At 39.5% G+C, this 21,193-nt stretch overlaps 1 protein-coding gene across 3 annotated transcripts in view; it reads right to left on the bottom strand.

Moving 5' to 3' along the window:
* The window catches only part of LOC123960634 (anthrax toxin receptor 1-like), a 25,291-nt gene extending 10,454 nt beyond the window's left edge, over positions 1 to 14,837 (bottom strand). The window contains exons 1-13 of one of the 3 annotated variants that reach the window (XM_046035498.1): positions 14,336 to 14,837; positions 11,307 to 11,378; positions 11,142 to 11,213; positions 10,495 to 10,576; positions 10,291 to 10,324; positions 9,599 to 9,678; positions 8,836 to 8,904; positions 8,087 to 8,167; positions 7,104 to 7,164; positions 6,367 to 6,465; positions 2,426 to 2,495; positions 2,241 to 2,319; positions 1,471 to 1,566 (exon numbers count right to left, since the gene is read on the bottom strand). In XM_046035498.1, the coding sequence (XP_045891454.1) occupies positions 1,471 to 1,566; positions 2,241 to 2,319; positions 2,426 to 2,495; positions 6,367 to 6,465; positions 7,104 to 7,164; positions 8,087 to 8,167; positions 8,836 to 8,904; positions 9,599 to 9,678; positions 10,291 to 10,324; positions 10,495 to 10,576; positions 11,142 to 11,213; positions 11,307 to 11,378; positions 14,336 to 14,517 (1,077 nt within the window). In that variant the 5' untranslated portion in view covers positions 14,518 to 14,837. Of the gene's footprint in view, positions 1 to 1,470; positions 1,567 to 2,240; positions 2,320 to 2,425; positions 2,496 to 6,366; positions 6,466 to 7,103; positions 7,165 to 8,086; positions 8,168 to 8,835; positions 8,905 to 9,598; positions 9,679 to 10,290; positions 10,325 to 10,494; positions 10,577 to 11,141; positions 11,214 to 11,306; positions 11,379 to 14,254 lie in introns of all 3 variants that reach the window. The other 2 variants (XM_046035500.1, XM_046035499.1) reach the window with 2 other exon arrangements.
* Positions 14,838 to 21,193: the final 6,356 nt, after the last annotated feature.

Raw genomic sequence — 21,193 nt, 5'->3', positions numbered from 1 at the left:
GGGGGTGACAACAAAACAAAAGTCACAAACACATGTATCAAAATTGATTTTTATTTAATCTGCAAGTCACAGCAATGTGTTTTCTGTGTGCAACAAGACGATTACGCAACACCACGTGGCTGAGGAATTGTTTTTTCCTCTACTACCTTACAAGAGCAATGCACTGACCTAGAAATCTGCTATCCAGATTTCTTTGGCCTGCGGTTGTTGAAAAGTAACAGGCTCATGAATAGTGTATTATTTGCTCTTATGTTCTCTATGGAGCAATAGTATCCATACAGTTTTATAGTATTCATACATTGTGTTTTTCCCGTTGATCAGATTATTACTGAGTATGTTGTACAGCCGCTACACTGCATGTTGTCGTCTATGTCTTATATGTCACAGCATGAGCTATTGGTGTGTTTTTTCACCAGTGTAATAAAGACAGTTTCTTCTACATAAAATGCACTTGGCAAATTAAGTGATTCTGATTCTTATTTGTCATTTTCCTCCATGCTTCTCCAAATCCTGGAACACAAAACGATTCCCCATGGTAACCTAGAATCGCTTTCCTAAACAGACCTGCTGCACAGACTTGAATTTGCAACTTAATGGACAATAACAGAAAAAAAAGTAAAAGGGAGGGATAGCCATGTTGTAAAAGCTTGACATTTCTGGCAATTCTCAACATTCCTTTTTCCAACACTGGAAACATTGGAGTGAATTTTGAAGAGAGACTCTACGCTCTTCGTTTAAAATGAGAAATAGAGATTTTGACAAAGATTGGCTGGTAGAAAGAAAGTTTGTTGAAATATTGTGATGCTCTCAGTTTCACAACTGTCTAAATAATGGCACCAATATGTTTTTCCAGGCACATTTCCTCTTTTTACTGTATACAGTGCACAAGACTATCATAAAAATACTTTTCACGAAACTTTTTCTTTCTTTTATTTTGCATCTAAAACTTTTAATCCAAAATAGCCTTTTTTTTTTTTTACCCACGCATTTTTTTTTATGTTTCCCCACCACTAGCTGGAAATTCAAATTATTCAGCCTTATTACTGATGGAAGGGTTTGCTAGATCTTTCAGTGAATATATTGAGGAAGTATTACCTGCTGTGACCTCTGGAAGCTCAAATTATTTCAACAGCACCATAATTACTTAAACACACTTTCACCCGGTGGCCTTGACCTCTTCTGGTTGTGGACAAAATTCAGCTGCCGGGATCCAAAAGGGCCAAACACCCTTATTGACTCATAGACCCTAACCTCTCACCATGGGAATGTTGTTTGGGTTAATAAGAAGCCTTGGGGGGCGTTAGCCAGATGAGACAGACCTGGAAAAGACATTTCTCCCTGTCTTATTGTCCGCAAACAATGTCACTGCATTCCAAAAGAAGCCATCTATAATCTGAAAAGAGTAGACAAGAAGCTATTTGTAATGCAGCATGCGTGCATATTATTATTGCATTAGTGTTTAAAGCTCACCACAGTGCAGCAGAGAGGCCAGAACCACCAGAGGAGAGCCAAGACCAGGAGCAGCATCAGGATGAGAAGAGCTATGGCCAGGATGGTCCCATCAGACTGTGACAGAGACAGACACATCAACACAGACTGAAGTTATGTAAACCAGTTCTCTGTGCTTAATAATTTGCGCGGGAAGAGGCTCTTTTGTTTTTATCTTCCATGGAATTGGTCCTTGAAGACTGATTCTATTGATGCTGCTTTAATACTCTAATTACTTTGCATCCATCAGTTAGACATCATCTTAAGTTTGTAGTACATTGTTTGTGTTGTTTTTACTAGTTTGTTATCTATTGTTAGTGCTAGCCTGTTTGGTTTGTTTTTTACAGTTGGAATGCAGCCATCCCTCTCTCTCTCCTTACATCCCTCTCTCTCTCTCTCTCTCTCTCTTTCTCTTTCTCTCTTTCTCTTTCTCTCTCTCTCTCTCTCTCACCCCAACCGGTCGAGGGTGATGGCCGCCCACCCTGAGCTATGGTTCTGCTCGAGGTTTCTGCCTCTTAAAAGGAAGTTTTTCCTTGCCTCTGTCGCCTAGTGCTTGCTCTTGGTGGGAACTGTTGGGCTTCTGTAAATATCATCACAGAGTACGGTCTAGACCTGCTCTTTCATGAAAAGCGCTGTGAGATAACTGTTGTTGTGATTTGGCGCTATATAAATAAAATTGAATTGAATTGAATTGAAAAGAATACAACTTTAAAGCTTTAAAGCTAAATGCTAGTACATTGTATTGTACTCACACAGCCCACAGTGGTAATGGTGACCGAACTGGAGATGAAACTGAGACCTTCATTCATACTGACATAAAGGTTTGCTGCCCTGGAAAAGAAAAGTAAAAAATGTCTCGGCTGTCATTTATGCGGTAAACGGAGTAGATGGTGTCATGTGAAACCTCACATTTATTGAAATCAATAACAGGACTTACATGCCCTCATCTTGAAGTACTGGTGCAGGGCAGAGAAGATATGTATCTTCCACAATCAAAGGCTTCACCACTAGAGAAGAAGAAGGAATGGGGTCATGAAAAACAGTGAAAGAATCAGCCATACATTTCTGTCTTGTCTTGTGGTAACAGTTAGTAGTATTCACTGACACATAAAAGCTCCCGAGCCACAAATCATGAACTGAATCACCTTTCAGATGATGTCATTGTGTAGCTTAGTTTATTGACTGAATAACGCTACATAACCTAATTTTAATTTAATAGGTATTGGGCAATAAGAGTGGAAACCATGCACATGTTCACAAAAGTTAAATGATTAACAAACTGTCTGGGGGGAGCGTTTCTTCAAAACAAGAGCTTTGATGTCTTCTGTCTGAAGACATCTGTATCCCTCTCAGAAACACCAATACCACCACAGGTTTTGTTTTTCAGGCAAATCTAGGTTCTCTCCTTGTCCAGCTGGCTTTTAGGAAAGCGGCTCAAACAAGCATCGTCGCCCAAGCCTGTCTGTTTATTCTGGCAGGGTGAGAGCATACCCCAGAACTGAGGAAATCAACACAAGCAGCCGCATGGGTCGTGGCTGCTCTTCTCTTAAAACGCCATGCAGGACAGAGGGGAGGGCGGTGCAACGCTTCCAATAACAGCTCAGCGCCAATACAAACTGGCCCAGATATGGTCCCACTCAGAGTTCATCTCTGCAACGACTTTGCACTCAGAGTGGCCTTACACTATTAAAGCATGACAAAAAGGATTGAGAGCCTTATAAACGACAAATTACAGCAGAAAGTCTAGTAAAAAGCTAATTTCCACTGTTTAAGTCCCATGAGGATAAAGATGGTGGCTAACATCCTGAGTCCATGTCATGGTGTTTTACTGTTTACTCCCCAAGCATAGAGAGAGGTCATGTTTTACCGTGAGGTGCAGACCCATGCCCAGAGTTCAACTTTAACCAGTAAATTATTTTGAATTATTGCTTAAGAGGATGACTATTAACTGGAATGGACTGTCGCAAGTTGAGTTTATAGAAGATTATGTAAAAACAGCGGCTTCTTTGAGCTGAATTTTAGATGAATTTAAGTATTTGAATTTATCAGACATGGCTAAAATCTTAGCCATGTCTGATAAATACAAGGAATACTTAAAGCCAGTTGTTAGAGAAGCACTGTACAGTAAGTGGTAACTTAAATATTAAGAAACAGTCTGGAGATGGGTGTCTTGGCTTAGCATAAAATAAGGAAACATCTGACCTGTCTCTGTCCAAAGGTGACAAAATCTGCGGACCTCTAAAGTTCACCTCTAAAGTTCAATTATAGCTCATGTTGTATCTCGTCTAAAGAAGTGTAAAAACAACCAATTGTGGTGTTAAGCATTGTTATGCTCTAGTAAATAGATTCTGTTCCCCTTGGACAGAGTTAAGCTAGCTGTTGCTTATGTTTTCAGTCTTTGTGCTAAGCTAAGGGCAAGTGTACAGATGGATTAGAGAGAAGAGAAATGGTTTTCCATATAGCCAATCACATATTTATCTCCAGGCAAGCTAACCGTAGCCTAATTATTTTCATTTAAAGTTCACCCCTGATGTGAAGCAAACAAGCTCCAGCGTATTGTGTGTAAATAATCTAGAGAGGTGAATCAATCTGGAGGAGGAGCATCCAAGTATAATGGGACATAAAGAGATGATTTTACTCAAAATGTTTCCATTTACGCTGTTTGTCTGCAGGAAGTTGGATGTTGTATCATGTAGAAATAATTGTGATTCTGAGGAATTGTTAAGTTTTGATTAATTCTTAAGCTTTCTAAGACTTTTTTTTGTTTGCTGCAAGAATTTGACTTAAAGAGTAAGATGCCTGTGCTGAATGTTGACCACCGTTTAAGGGACGTCTCTCTGGAAGTACTGCATCTACATATAATGCATACAAGGTAGATTTATTTATCATTTTACAACACAGTATAACAAGATTAAGCTGTAGTTTCCTTTATGCTACTCACAAAAACAAACATTAGTTACAGTAATGATATACAGTAGATGCGTAGGTAAAAATTAAGTCATTGAAATATAATGAGGACGAATTTAGGAGTCTCAGTCAGTGGGGGAAGAAGCTGCTCTGGAATCTGGTGGTATGACAGAAGATATTTCTGTATCTGTTGCCAGACCGCAGCAAGGTTAACAGGCTGTGGCTGGGGTGGGTGCTGTCTTTTAGTATACTTTGGGCTCTGTGCAGGCACCTCACCGATACCACTGATGCACAGTAAATGGGAACAAATAGTCTTCTGGGTGGTTTTAATCACTTGCTACAGAGCCCTCATCTCCTGGGCCGTGCACATTCCATGTAAGTTTGTGATGTTTTCAGTGAGGATGCTTTCTATTGCTCCTCTGTAAAAGTTAATAAGAACTTTGCATGAGAATTTTGCTTTCTTAAGTTTCCTTAAGACATACATCTATTTCTGAGCTTTCTTTACCAGCGTGGCTATGTGAGATGATCATGACAGGTTCCCTTTGATGCTGATTCCCAGGAACCTAAAACTATTCACCCGCTCCACTTAGCTCCACTGATGTAGACAGGAGTGTGCGCTTTTGCCTCCTTTTTTTCTAAAATCAACAATCAACTCAAGGTTCTCAAGGTGTGTGAGTGCTGAATGGAGGGCAGTGGAGATGACATCTGCTCTTGGATCTGTTGGTTCTGAAGGCAGACTGGTGAGGGTCCAGGCTGACTAGGATGTTGTTCTTTATGTGCTGGAAAACCATTTTCTCAAAGCACTTCATCAGAATGGGGGTGAGTGCCACAGGGCGGTTGTCGTTCAGACTGCACACTGCAAACTCTTTATGTACTGGGACAATGGTGGCAGTCTTAAAGCAGGTGGGAACACTCTCCTGTGACAGTGAGATGTTGGAAATGTCAGTAGTAACATCTACTAGCTGATTGGCACACGTTTTTAGTACACGGCCAGGGATGTTATCAGGCCCAGCAGCTTTACTCATATTCACTCTCAGTAGGATTCTTCTCGCATCTGAGTTGGATACAGACAGTGGCCGTTCTTCTGGAGGTGGAGTAGACCGTACAGCTGACTTAGGCCAAAGTGAACATAAAATGTGTTTAGCTCATCTGGTAACATACAGTATATACATGAGATAGCTGAAAAGATAGAGTTGATAGCCTTTTTATGTACCCCTTTTCAAAAACAATTTACAGGTGCTTTACAATAAAAACAATAACACAAGTCAAAATCCAAAACATAATATAACATAACATATAAAACAGGATAAAATAATTTCAATAGCTGCAACAAATGCCATCAGTTAAGAAGATAAAAGTGAATTTTAAGAAGAGATTTAAAAAAGGACATTGAGCTTGAGATCCTCAGGCAAGGAGTTGAACAATAAACTCCACTTGTTTATGTCTCAGTGCTGGTGAATATCTTGCTTTGTAATGAGACCAGCAAATCCTGCAGCTAATGCAGCATGGCTGATGGGAAGTGGTTTTAACAGCCCTTACTGTAAACCACTAGTAAAGATCATGGGATAACTGGTTGTATCCTTAAGGCATTTTCCTCCTTTTGCCTCATGTGCGGTACTCATTCTCCTTTATCTCTTGTTTCTGGCTCCTTTCCAGGCAGTAAAATTACCCAGTGTGTTGTTTAAAACAAAAACGCCACTGTACCAGTAACACCAGCATGGCTGTATTTTTGATTATAGAGGAATCCAGCTGTGCAGTTGACTTGGTGTTTAACTTTTGAGATGCTCAAAAGATTCAGATGAATTTTACAATGGCCAATCTGTTTGTTTGAGCGTTTTTTGTTGTAAATGAACTGAGCGATCAGCTTTGATGCTTTGAGTCAATGTGTACTCAGTAAAAATACTAATGTGTGATGAAACAGCACATTAAGATGATCAGGGACAATGAAAAGATATTCAGTGGTTCACTCACTCTTAGTAAGGGTGTCATTGATGCGGAAGCTGCACAGGACCTTTTCGACATTGCGGGCGTGGAGGAATCCGTTTCCTCTTACCACCACTTGGAAGGACTCTGAGTGAGGAGAGGAGAAACACAAACGTCACGTCAATAAAACTTTATTACAATTACTAAAATGCCTTTGTTGTCATAATGTCATTATCTAATCATTTTGTTCAGTTTGCAATCTCAGAGACTCCGGTTGTAAACATGGTTAAATACACAAGTTTCCATCTTCTCTCTCTCTATATATATAGTACTGAAAAGTATTGTTTACTATCTCTCACAAATTCCGAATTAGGCCATTGTAATTTCTCTTATTGGAGTTTTGTAACCACTCTGGGGTCTAATTGACCCAAAACATAGGTCATATCACTATTTGTACATTTTTGTATCTGTAAATGACTTTTAGGCAAATATTTCTTCAGGTATGAGATACGTTTTGTGTCACCTTCCACAAACGTGCAAGCCTAATTTGTGGTAAAGGGAAGTGCTGCCACTTCTTTACTTTTCAATATATTGGGTTTTAATGAGGTCAAAAATATATTTAAAGGAAAAAAATGATTATGCAATAATTATTAGTTTTAAACATACAGCAGGGAGCCAATGTCAACAGGGGTTAAATCATGTAGGGTCAACAAAGATGCACCCCTGTCTAATTTCATTCATTGAGTGGCCTGAGGAGGGTGAACGGGAGATAAATCTTGTCTTACCTCCTGCACAGATGCTCGAGGGTTCTGCTGCCAGGATCTCAATACAGGACTTTTTCAGGATCTGAGGAGATGAAGAGGGCTTATCAATGCAACACTTCTCTGATGTTGGAATATTTTTTATATAGTTTATTAATAATAAACGCAACGCAAGGAGATTTTTCCTACTGCTTACAGTGTTTGTCTCTTTCTGATAATGGGAATGTATTCTTTTCTAAACTGAATGACTGGTTTAAGGTGCAGCCATAACTTTTATGTGATGATTAATTAACCATTTTCCACTGGGATCTATGGGCTTGAAGTTACTATTTACTCCTATTTCTGTTCTGCAGATGAATCTGTACTCGCTGCTCTCCAGGAACATACCAACTGCAACCCTGAAGACGAAAAAGACTGATTCATGACCCACTGCCCCGCTCACATGAATAAAAAGCAGCAGCTTTTAGTTCGCTGTTAATCTGCTCCAGATGACAGTCAGCTGCTTGACCTTTAACTCTGTTCAACAAATCTGCTATCCCAGTGACAACAGCCACATCACAACAGACTGTTTTTGATTTCTCAAGCTAGCAAATACATCTATTTAAGTCAACTCCACTGAGGTGGGTCTTAAGAGATACAGCACACACTTTGATCGTGTTTGGCCAGACATCAGCCGTGATGATCAAAAGCAGGAAAGTCACAGTCACAGCAGGTTTTCCTGGAATTCTATCCCTGGCCAGGCTCCAGACAGAATAAGTTATCGTGCTTTAAACCTATTTTGTCTTGTTTCCTGTGTGCTATTTGATCAGTCTGTAGAGACGGGTTAAAGAAGAAGCGATGGGAGAGATTACATTCCAGTAAATCCAGTAAAGCAAGATGATTTCTTACAGACCACTAAGACATGTTACTTGTCAACTGTCTACCTGTCCACAATGTAACTGGTACTATTGATGATATATTTAATGTAAGTGCTGTAACCTTTTCGTGGGCAAAACTGAAATGCTTACCGAGTCGATGACCCCCTGCAAGGCCTCAAATCCATCATTTACAGGGAAGACATGGTCCTTACTATCAGCAATCTTTGCCAACTAGAGAGGAAACAGGTTATTACAATCACAAGTGTAAAAACTGCAAGTAATAATAATAATAATAATAATAATCTTTATTTGTAGAGCACTTTTCAAAAACAAGTTACAAAGTGCTTCAACAAGTGCAAAGACAACAATACAATACCCAAAAGACAACAATACAAGCAAGAAAACATTGAAAAGACCAAAATACACGTTTAAAAGTAGTTAAGTATTACTGTAGTGGCTCATATTAACATAGTCAACAATATTACCTGACAATAACAATTTCCACACTACATAAGGCAGGAAAAAAAGGCTTCTTGACTCACATTGTAATAATTTGGCTGCCAAACACTTGGATAATGCTGTATAAATAGTTTAGAGACATCTCATGTCCTTGTTAGAACTCTGAAGCTACATCTACAGCTCGCTGGGAAGAGAGTTAGCAGGCTAAGGGTTTATTTGCTATATGTTTGGTGGTTGTATAAATGGTTTTGACTGATATGGTGGCAGAATGTTTAAACATTTGGTTGAACTGTGCCTTTGAGAAATGTAAAGCACTTAAAAACACTGGTTTCAAAATAAAGTTGGATTTACAAAGCCTCACATTTACAATCTTACTATACACATTACTCCCTGTAGCTTAGATGTCATGGGGCATTGAGGAAAAGACCAAAAAAACAGACCTGTGTCTCATTGAAGTCCTTCACCCCAACGCAGTAAACTGAGGCACCCAGACTTCTGGAGCGGTTGGCCTGTCAGGTATGCACAGATTCACAGCAAAAACAGGAAGAAACTCAGCACCTGGGTTCAATTATACCTCTGCATTTCATAACATCATTGAAAACAGCCTAAAAAGGCTTGTGTTTATCTGGGCTTTATCTAGCCTATAACAAGGTTTTACAAGAAGTTGGGCAACACCATGTTCCTGGTGAAAAATATTTTTCCAAAGTCATACAACAACAGAAAAGTCACACAGATGACTGAATGCCAAACAGAACACACAAGCCAAATAGCTAATTTCCAAGTAATAATGCCTATGAATTTTGGTGTTGACACTAAATGATCACATAAGGCAGCCCACAGCTGTAAGGAGCAACAATTCCAGCTACTGAGAACATCAACCCCATTTCATCCCTGCCATCAACATGTGTCTGAGGGTGTGCAAAACTGATTAAAGCCTCAGTCTTTTGCACGCCTTCACCTGTAGTGCCTAAATGGTCTGAGGAACGAATAAATCATTAATCCCAGGGCAGATGTGAGGAAAACGGCTGGGCTCAGATGTATAAATCTGACAGACACCATGACCCCATTTTTCCCGACTAAAGGAAGAGGATCAAATGGTGATGTATAGGTTGGCAGTGTTTGATGTGATCCATCACCTGCTCAGTCACGTTTCAACTGGTTATAAGGTGTGTGACCCATTTAACGTCTCTTCATCTCTCTCACCTCTCTCTCAGCATAGTAGAAAAGATCCTCATGCAGCTCTCCATCTGTCAGAGCTATGATAACACTGGCAGTGCGATAACCTGCAGACAGAAAGAACTTGGTCACCCTTGCTGCAATTTCACACTTATCTTATTCAGTATAAATCTAATCGCTTATCACTCACTTTTTAATCACTGATGGCTCACAGTCTAATTTATTGAAATCTAAACTGCACAATTATGAATTACATTCCTGAAGGCCTATTAAGAAATTAACACACTCATTCTGAGCTATCACAAAGGTAATTCCACATCAAGGAGTAAATTCAAACAGTCATTGATACCACCCATTTTGGCTTTTGACACTATATAAAGTCAACTCCAAAACATTCATTCAGAGTTATATATTTCCTTGAGCTGTGAGCAGGCTGTTTAATTTTAATCATTTGTATGCCTGAAGCAGTAAAACCATCCAGTTTTTCAAAAGTAAAAGACATGTCAGCTGCAATTTCATGCAGGAGAAAAAAATTATTTTCCTTTATTTCACTCTTGGGTGACCCGCTTTTTGGGAACCACTTTGCAAATACCCACAGAAAGAGATAAAATCAATCATACATTCTTAAAGGTTCTGATTTATACTAACTTAGGTGTACCCTACACAGAAACAATGTGTTTGCCTATCTAAGAAAAAAAAAACAGAAAAGTAATACACACCTTCAGTGTTCCCATAGTATATCTGCTCACTGGCCTGTGAAAAAAGAAAAGCTGGTTTGAATCAGTAGACTATGTATCTGGTAGCATGCAGCGAATAAAGGTACTCCTCAATGCTCTAACACAACAGCCATTTAGTTCTCTGGACTGTGCGGTGTTTGTTCTGGAGCCAGAGAAGAGATAAAGCAGATACCAGCTGGGACTCACCCTTAGGATGCCCTCATGCATGAAGGTGTCTCCTCCAGGACGAACCCCCTGGAGCTCCTCCAGGCCTTTGCGAATGTGTTCCCTGAGCAGGCATACATAAAACAAAGTAATCCAAATTGCTGATAATCTAATCTAATTGAAAATATTTCATTTGTCAAATTAATTTGTGTACATACTTTTTACTTAAGACAGACACGGCAAGGCATGGTAACAGAGTAATAGTTTCCATAAGAGCAGCAGAAAATATCAGCAATGTGTAACAGATGAATGAATTGAAACAGTATTCGTGTGTCTTGGCTCAAGAAACTGTCACGCAGATAGACAGGAAATGAGCCCTTTGTAGAATAAGATATGAGGGAAGCAGTGAAACAGTGAAAAGATTTTGTGGCTGCTGAGACACTCTGCTGAGGAAAGATTCGACACATGAACTGCCCACAATGCGATTAAGTAGTTGTCCAGACTGATGACACTAGACAGATCACAGCGAGGGAAAGTATCTGTCTAGAATCTCTTCTTGGTCTTTAAACATTCAGAAGGATCATAACTATGTGAGACCTGTGTCCAAATCTGGTATTACGCTCATTCCTATCAGCTGGATGATAGAAAAGCAAAGGATTAAAAGACGTTTTGAGGGGATCAGAACCCACCTGTCTTCTGTCAGGCTCATTAAGATCCTTCCCTCAGTGGAAAACACAATGAAGGACATCCGCAACTGTGGACTGGGGCAAGGAGAAGAGAAAAATATTCTCTTATTAATTAGACCAGTAATCATTTCTTGAAACATTTGATGACACGATGGTGGGTTTTTTTACCTTATAAATTTATGAGCTAGATGTTCAACAAAGTGGTAGATTTCGGCCCAGTGATTCTGCACACTCCCAGATCTGAGAATACAAAGCAATATTAATTTGAGGATGCCTTTTTCAACCATTGTTGTGCATCTAAACTACATGCCCTCATCTCTATAACACTATTTAAGTGTTGTCAAATTAGCCATAGACTATAGACATTTTGAAACACTGGGCCCTTGAGCACAGAAATTTTATTATTTACAAAGGAGCAAGACCCCAAGACTAAACGAGACACACAATTGCAACTAATGGTCTCTCGTCTCTTTGTAGTAGTTTTGTGTCACTGGTTATTTTGTGTCTCTTTGTAGTGGGTTTGTGTTTCATTGTAGCTATTTTGCTTGTCTTTGAAAGTTTGCGTCTCTTTGCAATCATTATGCATCAATCATTATAATCATTTGTAGTCATGTTATGTCACTTTGTAGTTGTTAAACATCTCTTTGTAGTTGTTTTGTAGTCGTTTTGCATCTCTTTCTGGTCATTTTACGTGTCTTTGTGGTAATTTTGTGCCTTATGCAGTCACTTTGCATATCTTTGCCGTCATTGCCCCCTTACATTTTGCAACCCTGGGCCTGTGCCTGGTAGGTCAGTAATCCATTCATGGAATAGACTTCTAAAAGGAATATGAGAATAGAAAGAGCCTGCAGAATAGTTCTGCATGAGTAAATGTTTGTGGCAGCACAGCTGGTTGCCTCTGAGGAGTAGCAATGATGTCATACTCCTTAGATTACTGTTAACATTTTTATAATGCACCTGCAATTATATCACAGTTATTGGAGTCATACGAGTATAAGCTCATTAAGACTCCATGAAAACAGCTCTGTGAACACAACCAGGTCATTGTAGATGCTAATCGCCTTGCACTCAATTCCCTCTTCGCGAAAAAAACTGCTTAAAACTGAGCTGGTGTTAGTCACATTTTTACTTGATGTTTTATTGGATTGTATAGCGATGACCACAGTCCTCTGTAGCCTGCTCTGTTGTTGTTAGGAAACAAAGATTAAGGGATTAAAGATTTGGGGGGGCGGGAGCTTCTCAGTACAGTTATCTATCATCTAATCTAATTATCTAATTATCTGTAGATATCAATATACAGTTGTATCAGGTTAATAAAGAACCGTTCACAAGCTTGCATGTATCAGTGTCTGATGCTTATCAAAATGACTTTCATTTAAACTGTGTTTTTAGAACCCTGCACCATCTATTAAAAAAACACTTATTTCTCCATAGTTACCATGACACAAGTCCCAGCACAAACAGCCCAGCCAACAGGCTGAAACATCAGAACATCTGGACATAATGGAGAAAGGGCAGTGCAGACACGAAGAAGAGAGGCGAAGAGAGATCAGCCAGAAACTGCAAGAGGACAGTGAGGGCAGGTGGAGGACATCGGTGCTAAAAGGCAGCAGAGCAGGCTAAGATCCAGCATTGAGAAAAGTAAAGGGGACAGCTAACTGATGCACGACACATCACAAATGTAATATAAATCTGTGTCGTTAAAACATGGCAAAAAATTACTCTCTATTACACACAATTGCCTAATTTCCTCTCAGAGAAACAGCAGTGTGCCTGGAGCTGGCACTGACATATACTGTAGGACAACTTGAAAATCCATCACCATCTCCTAAGGGAGAGCAGGAGAGAGGGAGATGGCAGACTGTAATCCTCCAATCCCATCTCCAGATAAGAAAAATTATGGGTTAACTGAGTTCTGTCATATATTTTTTGTTGACCTAGTTGGCAAACATTTTGGCTTGTGGTAAAAAATGTTTTAACAAAACAAGTTGTTTAAAGCCAGGTTTGCAAAACACAAATGTCATGAGTTCTCTGTTACAGTCCAAAGGAAACAGTCTGGTTAAGTTTACTGTCAGTGCCAGAAGAGCTGTGTGCATATTTATCTACAATATAAAGGGCTTTCCCAGTCAGGAAAACTCAGGTAAACACTGCCCAAGTATCACAATGACCCTTTTTGAGAAGCTGAAACTGTTATAACTTAACTTGGCTTTGCTAATGAGATTGCTCAATTCCTGTTTAGCTAAATCTGGGACTATAGAGCATGGAAATTTGTGTAAGTTTTACTTACAAATGCATGTATATGTATATCCCCCAGATAACTGCAAAAATTATAAGAAACCATTCCATTTCATGCCTCATCAAAATGTTAGTGATTTGATCAGGTAAACATTCATTGTGGCTGAAGGGAAATGCAGAGCTCACCAAAAAAGGTAAGATAAACATGGAAGCTGTTTCTAAATCAAGACCAATGTATCCAAATGACTTTGCAGGAAGTCCAAACATCCTGTGTCCTACTTGAGAGACACTGACTATATTAGGACTTAAAGATTAAGAAATATAGCAATGACAGGTAATTAATGCACTTTCTGGTGGATAATTCTGATAAACATTGCCCACATGCTCTATATGTGAATGAGGATGACACCAAACACAACAGTCCGCTACAATGTTTATAGACTGTGCAGCCTGCAGCTGACTGATTAATGGGGGAACACTTAACACACCACTAATCATTACCATCTGTAAACATGTGCCAAGATGAAATGTAGATTAAGGCCTATCAGAGCAATGCATCAACAGTTCATCCATCCATTTTCCTGCATGGCATGACACCAGTGGGGGGTAATGATAACAGAAATGGTGATGACATCAAAACATTTTGGCAGACCATGATAGGAGAAGCAGGAGAACAACATAAAATGATGCATATACTTTATGCATTAACATGCTTTCTCGATAGTGCCTAAAGTAATGATCGTCATGAGACCTTTTTAATGCCACCAACAAATTTTCAAGTCAAGCTCAATCACTGGAGATAAACACAATGCAAGATATCAAAATTGCAAATTCAAAAAATAAAATACTGTTCCTGATATCAACTACTGTTTGTTACGTACTTTAACATGAATGGCTTCAGACACGACCCTATACATCCATCCCCTCTGTGTGTGTCAGGTAATGTGTGCCAGATAACTCACTTGTCCAAAACAAAGTAAAGATCAAAGCCTCCAAAGCAGGAGGACGACCCAGCCTGCCGCGTGTCCTGGTTTGGTCCAGCATTACCAGCAGTGAGAACAACCAGTGCAGCACCAAATACCACTGGAAACCAGGAGCCTCTACTCCGGCACGAAGGCATTATTCCAGCTGAAGAAAATCTCATACAGATGAGCTGATGAATAAAACCAACTTCAATGGAGAAAAATTTTGGAAAAAAGAGAAAAAAGTTGCAAAGTTAATCCTCCTTACAGATTCTTCTTTCAATCCTGCACAGGCGACTTCAGCATCAAAGAAAAACAATAATCCAAAAGATAGAGCAGTGTGTGTGTAACTCAGAGATTGAAGTGGAGGGGAGAGAAAAAACACAAGTGTCGTGGGTCTCACTGTTGTTGGGACCCTCTCATCACTGGGTCCAACACAGCATGCACAAGGATGAGACGAGCTCCACAACCTCCCACTCTGCTGCTTTTTGTTAATGACAAGGCCATGCAACAGAGAGATCCTCAGACCCTGGATGTCTAAGAGTCTTTGCAAAACTCTCCTTGTATTTTCAGGTCTCTCTCTCTCTCTCTCTCTCTCTCTCTCTCTCTCTCTCTCTCTCTCTCTGGAGAGATTGAGAATGATGAAGACAATACAGTGAAAACACCAGAATCTACTGGCTTGTCCTGCCACCTGGTGGTGATAAATGGCTGCTGGCTACTTTTAAACCAGCCCATTATAAATATAAACTCAGTGACCCTGGATACTGTGAAACTGCAATCAATACTACCTTTGGGAAGCTTATTATGTTATGTTTCTGTGTCAAAGAGGTGTTGACTCATCTCTAATTTTGTTTTTGAGTCTTCTACTCCTCTACATTGTGGGTGACTCTGCTGTAAACGATGTAAGAAGCATGTGCAGGAAGAACACCAAAATACTCTGCTTTCCAAAGGATACGGTATCTGACTTGGCAGAAAGAATCCTGCATATCATGGCTGAACATCCTACTGTGAAAAACATCATACTCCACATCGGGGCCAATGATGTTGTGAAGCAACAGTCTGAAGTGTTGAAAGAGGACTTTAATAATCTGTTGAACACAGTCAGCTCTTTGAATGCTGAGGTGTTTATCAGTGGCCCTATACCGCCAATCCGAAGAGGAGCTGAGAGAATCAGCAGATTGATGGTATTGAACACGTGGCTCTCAATGGCATGTACTGTCCATTCAGTGCATATCATTGAAAACTTTTACTTTCTGTGGGACCGCAGACATCTTTTTAAGGCAGATGGACTTAACAAGTCAGGAGTAAAATTGTTCAGCTCCAACCTGTTTTACTTTCTGCGTCACTCATCCTGTTCCCTCTGCCAAGGACAAGAGACAAGAAAGAAGAAGACATAACACAACACGCCAGAAACCTTAAAGGAGAGCCACCTCAGCCCCCACCGGAAGAGAGCACTGATCACGGGAGACATCTGAGCCAAGAGGAAGAGCCTCCACCTCCCTCACTGAAAACCAACAGTGAGGATTCACCATCTTTACCCTCCCAATACCCATCTAAGTCACCCTTATCTCCAGACACCCTTTCTCCCCTCTCCCCCCTGTTGGACTTCACAGATCACATGGAAGACCTGGTTAGAGCTGGGACCAAATTTACTCCCCGCACCTTCCCTCGCTCCACTCCCACTCTCTCTACCCTAAACCCCCCTCACCATCCACCTCAACCACTGGTTCTAAGTCCTCCAGGTTTGACACATGTCACAAATACAGTGCACAACTCCCCTACTACCCCTCCCAACTTCAGTTTTATGAGTGAAGCTAGAGTGTATAAGAGAGGAGGTGGAGTTGCCATTTTGTATAATGACTCCCTCCAATGCAAAAAGATATGCGATAAGATAGATTATGGGAATTTTGAATATGTGGCTCTTCTGCTGAATTCCTCTTCTCTATGGTTTCTAAATATCTACAGGCCCCCTAAATACTGTGCAAACGTTTTTGATGACTTTGGTGAACTGCTGTCTATAATCTGTATTGACTTTGACTGTGTGGTTATTGTTGTGTTTTCTCTGAGAGTGCTATCGGCGTGCACACAAATGTACAAACAGAGGTAATCACTAAATGGCGTATCCCCGAAAACACTAGTGAAAAATTTATTGAGGCTTTCTCCTCGACACCTGCCCTCTCACGGGTCTCAGTCAATGAGCTTGTAGATAATTTCAGTTCTAAAATTACAAATGTTATTGATGCCATTGCACCAGCCAAGGTGAAGGTGGTCCCTGGTAAGAGAAGATCTCCATGGAGAAGTGCAACGCTGGTTAGAACTCAAAAAAGAGAGCTGAACGCAGGTGGCAGAAAACAAATCTCCAGGTTCATTATGACATCTATAAAGAAAGACTTTGCATTTATAATTTAGAACTGAGAAATGCAAGGCGGTCCTTCTTCTCCGACATCATCACCAAAAACACTAATAATGGACTTCTATCCACCAGAGCCTGCAGTGAATTTGCTGCCTTCTTCACAGACAAAATTCAAACAATTAGACAAGCAATCAGTGCCTCCATATCAGGTACAGGATATTTCTTGTCCCTGTGTCCGCTTAAAAACAAGTCATATAGCATGAGACAATTTGATTCTATTAACCATAAAAACCTGGAGGACATAATACAACATCTGAAATCCTCCTCATGCTGCCTTGATATTCTGCCAACAGGTTTTATCAAAAATGTGTCTAAATGCATGGCCTCAGATCTACTACAAATTATAAACATGTCTCTCCTCACAGGTTTTTCCCCACAGGCCCTGAAAACTGCTGTCATTAAGCCACTCTTAAAAAAGAGCAATCTAGACAGTTCACTAATTAATTATAAGCCCATATCAAATCTCCTATTTTTAAGTAAAATCATTGAAAAGGCTGTTTTTCAACAGCTTAGCGCTTTCTTGGCACTAAATAACTGTGTTGATGTCTTCCAGTCAGGTGTACGACCACGCCACAGCACTGAGACAGCTCTTGTTAAGGTCTTCAGTGACATCCATTTAAACACTGACAGTGGCAGAATTTCAGTCTTAGTATTATTGGATCTCAGTGCTGCATTCGACACGGTCGACCACAACATATTACTAGACAGACTTGAAAACTGGGTTGGACTTTCTTGCACAGCACTAAACTGGTTTGAATCCTACTTAAAGGACAGGGACTACTTTCCCCAAGGCTCCATTCTGGGGCCTCTTTTGTTTAACATTTCCATGCTTCCACTGGCTCAGATTATGAAAAACAACAAAATATGTTATCATAATTATGCAGATGACACACAGATTTACATAACTATTTCACCATGGGACTATGATCCCATAATCCCATAAGTGCTGAGTAACTGTATTGAGCCAGAATTGTGCCAGAATTTTCTTCAATTAAACAAAGATAAAACTGAAGTTATTGTTTTTGGAGCCAGGGAGGAAAGATTGAAAGTCAGTGCTCAGCTTCAATCTGTAATGTTAAGAACCACAAATCAAGCCAGAAATGTTGGTGTAGTCATGGACCTGAATTACAAAGTCAACCTACTATCACCTGAATAATATATCAAGGATTAAATGACTTATGTCTCAGCAAGACCTGGAAAAACTTATCCATGCATTTATCTTCAGTCGACTCGACTACTGTAACAGTGTCCTTACAGGGCTCCCTAAGAAATCCATCAGACAGCTGCAGCTGATTCAGAACGCTGCTGCTCGAGTCCTCACTAAGACCAAAAAGGTGGCTCACATCACTCCAGTTCTGAGGTCTTTACATTGGCTTCCTGCATGTCAAAGAATTGACTTCAAAATCCTGCTGTTAGTTTATAAAGCACTAAATGGTTTAGGGCCAAAACATATTTCTGATCTTCTGCTTCGTTATGAACCATCCAGACCTCTCAGGTTGTCTGGGGCAGGTCTGCTTTCTGTCCCCAGAGTCAAATCTTGACAAGGAGAAGCAGCGTTCAGTTATTCTGCTCCGTATATCTGGAACAAACTCCCAGATAACTGCGGGTCTGCCGAAACTGTCAGTTCTTTTAAATGAAGACTTTTCTTTTTACCATAGCTTTTAATTAAATATTTAAGATTTTTCTTTTTACCACTGCCTTTTACTAGTAGATTGATAACTTACACTGCACTGTAACTTTTACTGTCCTGTTTTCTTTTACTTTGTTTTTAGTTTTTTACCATTGCTTGTTAATTAAATATTTACACGGTGAGAAATGAGTAGGTAGTTGAGTGAAAAGATAATGAGAGTGAGATTGAACAGAGTGATCTTAAATCTCGCGTCTGAGTGATTTACAGGAACCTCTGTCCATCCGTAAACACGCAAGTGGGTCCAGAGTATAACTGGATCAAAGTGGCCTGCGGACAGACATGTCCTGGTTTCTCTGTAGTGTCTGAGGGTTTTTGGAGTTACAGTGGACCCAAAGATTGCTATGGACCCGAGTACAGACTAGCTAGAGAGAGTAGATTAAGTGTACTTCTCTGTTTATTCTCTGTTAATAATTGTAACTCAATTATTTGCTCAACCCCTCAGCCTGTTTTTATTTTCCATTTAACTCTTTTAACGCTGATTGTCCACTGCACTGTAACTTTTATATATATATGCTATAGATTAAGCTGTAATCCAACAGTATACATATAGTTCACTTGTGCTCCACCTCCACCAGTTGAAACATTACACATCAATGCATTCATTATTTAAAATGCTGCTGATAAAATATCTCTCTGAAAGGGCAAAAGATTAAGAGCAAAAGAAGTATTTTTACAGAGCAGTATTGCTGCTTTTACTTAAGTGAGTACTTCTTCCACCACTGGTCCTATGTTTATGTCATCACTGTGATCCCCATAAATCACTTATCAATACTAATCTGTTAATGACACAATTACTTTTAGCATTTCTACTGTTGGCAGCTCATCAAAAGAGCTCCTACTCATATTTATAATATATAACAAACAAGTCATCATAATGCCAAACTTGAGATTGTTCTGTAAAAGCCATCTCTCCTAAGAGGCAGAGTATAATAATATATAATGGTTTAGAGCACTATAATAGTATAATAAAACCATTAGCACCGGCTTATTTTAAGAAACATACCTGAAAGATTTTCATTTATTCATTTAATTGTTTTGACATGAATCTGAATCAGTGATAATTTACTTACTCTGCAAAAAACATGAACATGCTACAATGATATATGGGAACATTTATTATAAGCACACTAAATTAACTCTAATAACCAATCAGAATGAATGATCAGAATTCAATTTGAAAAACTTTTAAAATATAGTTGTTAATGACCAGACAAAATGCTGAACCCAGGCTTTAATCACAGAATGAAAAGACTGAATACCAGTTAATTAAACAGAACCAAACTGCAAGTCAGCTGAATATGAAATAATAATATATATATAACTTATATATATAACTTGATGCCAGTAAAATAGGGTGACAAATATTTAATGTTAAAGACATTTAAGAAACTAATTTAGTGTGTGAGATCCTCTATTGGTTATCAATTTATTTGTTTGATCTAGCACATTACATAAAACACATACATTCTGTCATTGGAAAAATGCTCAACTTCTTATAATTGAATGAAGATGTGCAGAGCTCCAGATTCACTGCCATGAAATTAATGGAATGTAATGCGACTTATTTGTGTGTTTTCAGACAGATCCTCAGACCCCGGCTGTGCACCTCAGGCTCTTTGCAAGAGACATACAGAAAGATTGGCATTGATTATTTGTTAAAAAGTTGTCTTTTTGTCATTGTCTTTCTTTTCCCCTGAAAATCTACAGATGAGACGCTCTTTAGCAATGCATTCAAAGATAAACAAACACGTTCAGTCAACTTTCCATGTGTTGAGATTATAGGCAGAGTAATTGTTAATGCTAATTTTGCTAAATTAATACACTATTATGATCAAGGTGGATTGCATTAAACTCTTACATTATAGATGTATTTATTTGTAGTTCATGCTTTTGATCCCATAAGTTTTCTCTAGTCACTGGGACAGCAACACCAAAACATGTTTATCACAGAGAGGTCCCTGTTGGCTGCCCCCTGCCCATCACAACTGCTGTCACAGTCAGTTAGAAGAATAAATGTTTGTTGATCAACAAAGGGCAAGGGAAACTGCATCCAGTATACATTCACTTGTTTGGGGCATAAAAGGTGTATGGACAAAATAACGGAAAGAAATCAAACAATATAATATACAGTGGGTACGGAAAGTCACTCTTTGTTTCATTGCAGCCATTTTCCAAAAATCAAAAAAGTTCATTTTATTTCTCAGTAATGTACACTCAGCACCCCATCTTGACAGAAAAAAACAGAAATGTAGAAATTTTTGCAAATTTATTAAAAAAGAAAAACTGAAATATCACATGGTCATAAGTATTCAGACCCTTTGCCGTGACACTCATATTTAACTCAGGTGCTGTCTATTTCTTCTGATCATCCTTGAGATGGTTCTACACCTTCATTTGAGTCCAGCTGTGTTTGATTATACTGATTGGACTTGATTAGGAAAGCCACACACCTGTCTATATAAGACCTTACAGCTCACAGTGCATGTCAGAGCAAATGAGAATCATGAGGTCAAAGGAACTGCCTGAAGAGCTCAGAGACAGAATTGTGGCAAGGCACAGATCTGGCCAAGGTTACAAAACAATTTCTGCTGCACTTAAGGTTCCTAAGAGTACAGTGGCCTCCATAATCCTCAAATGGAAGACGTTTGGGACGACCAGAACCCTTCCTAGAGCTGGCCGTCCGGCCAAACTGAGCTATCGGGGGAGAAGAGCCTTGGTGAGAGAGGTAAAGAAGAACCCAAAGGTCACTGTGGCT

This window comes from Micropterus dolomieu, linkage group LG21, assembly GCF_021292245.1.
Source record: "Micropterus dolomieu isolate WLL.071019.BEF.003 ecotype Adirondacks linkage group LG21, ASM2129224v1, whole genome shotgun sequence".
Classification (NCBI taxonomy): domain Eukaryota; kingdom Metazoa; phylum Chordata; class Actinopteri; order Centrarchiformes; family Centrarchidae; genus Micropterus; species Micropterus dolomieu.
Note: the sequence above shows the minus strand (reverse complement) of the source record. Positions and strands in the feature narration are given on the sequence as shown.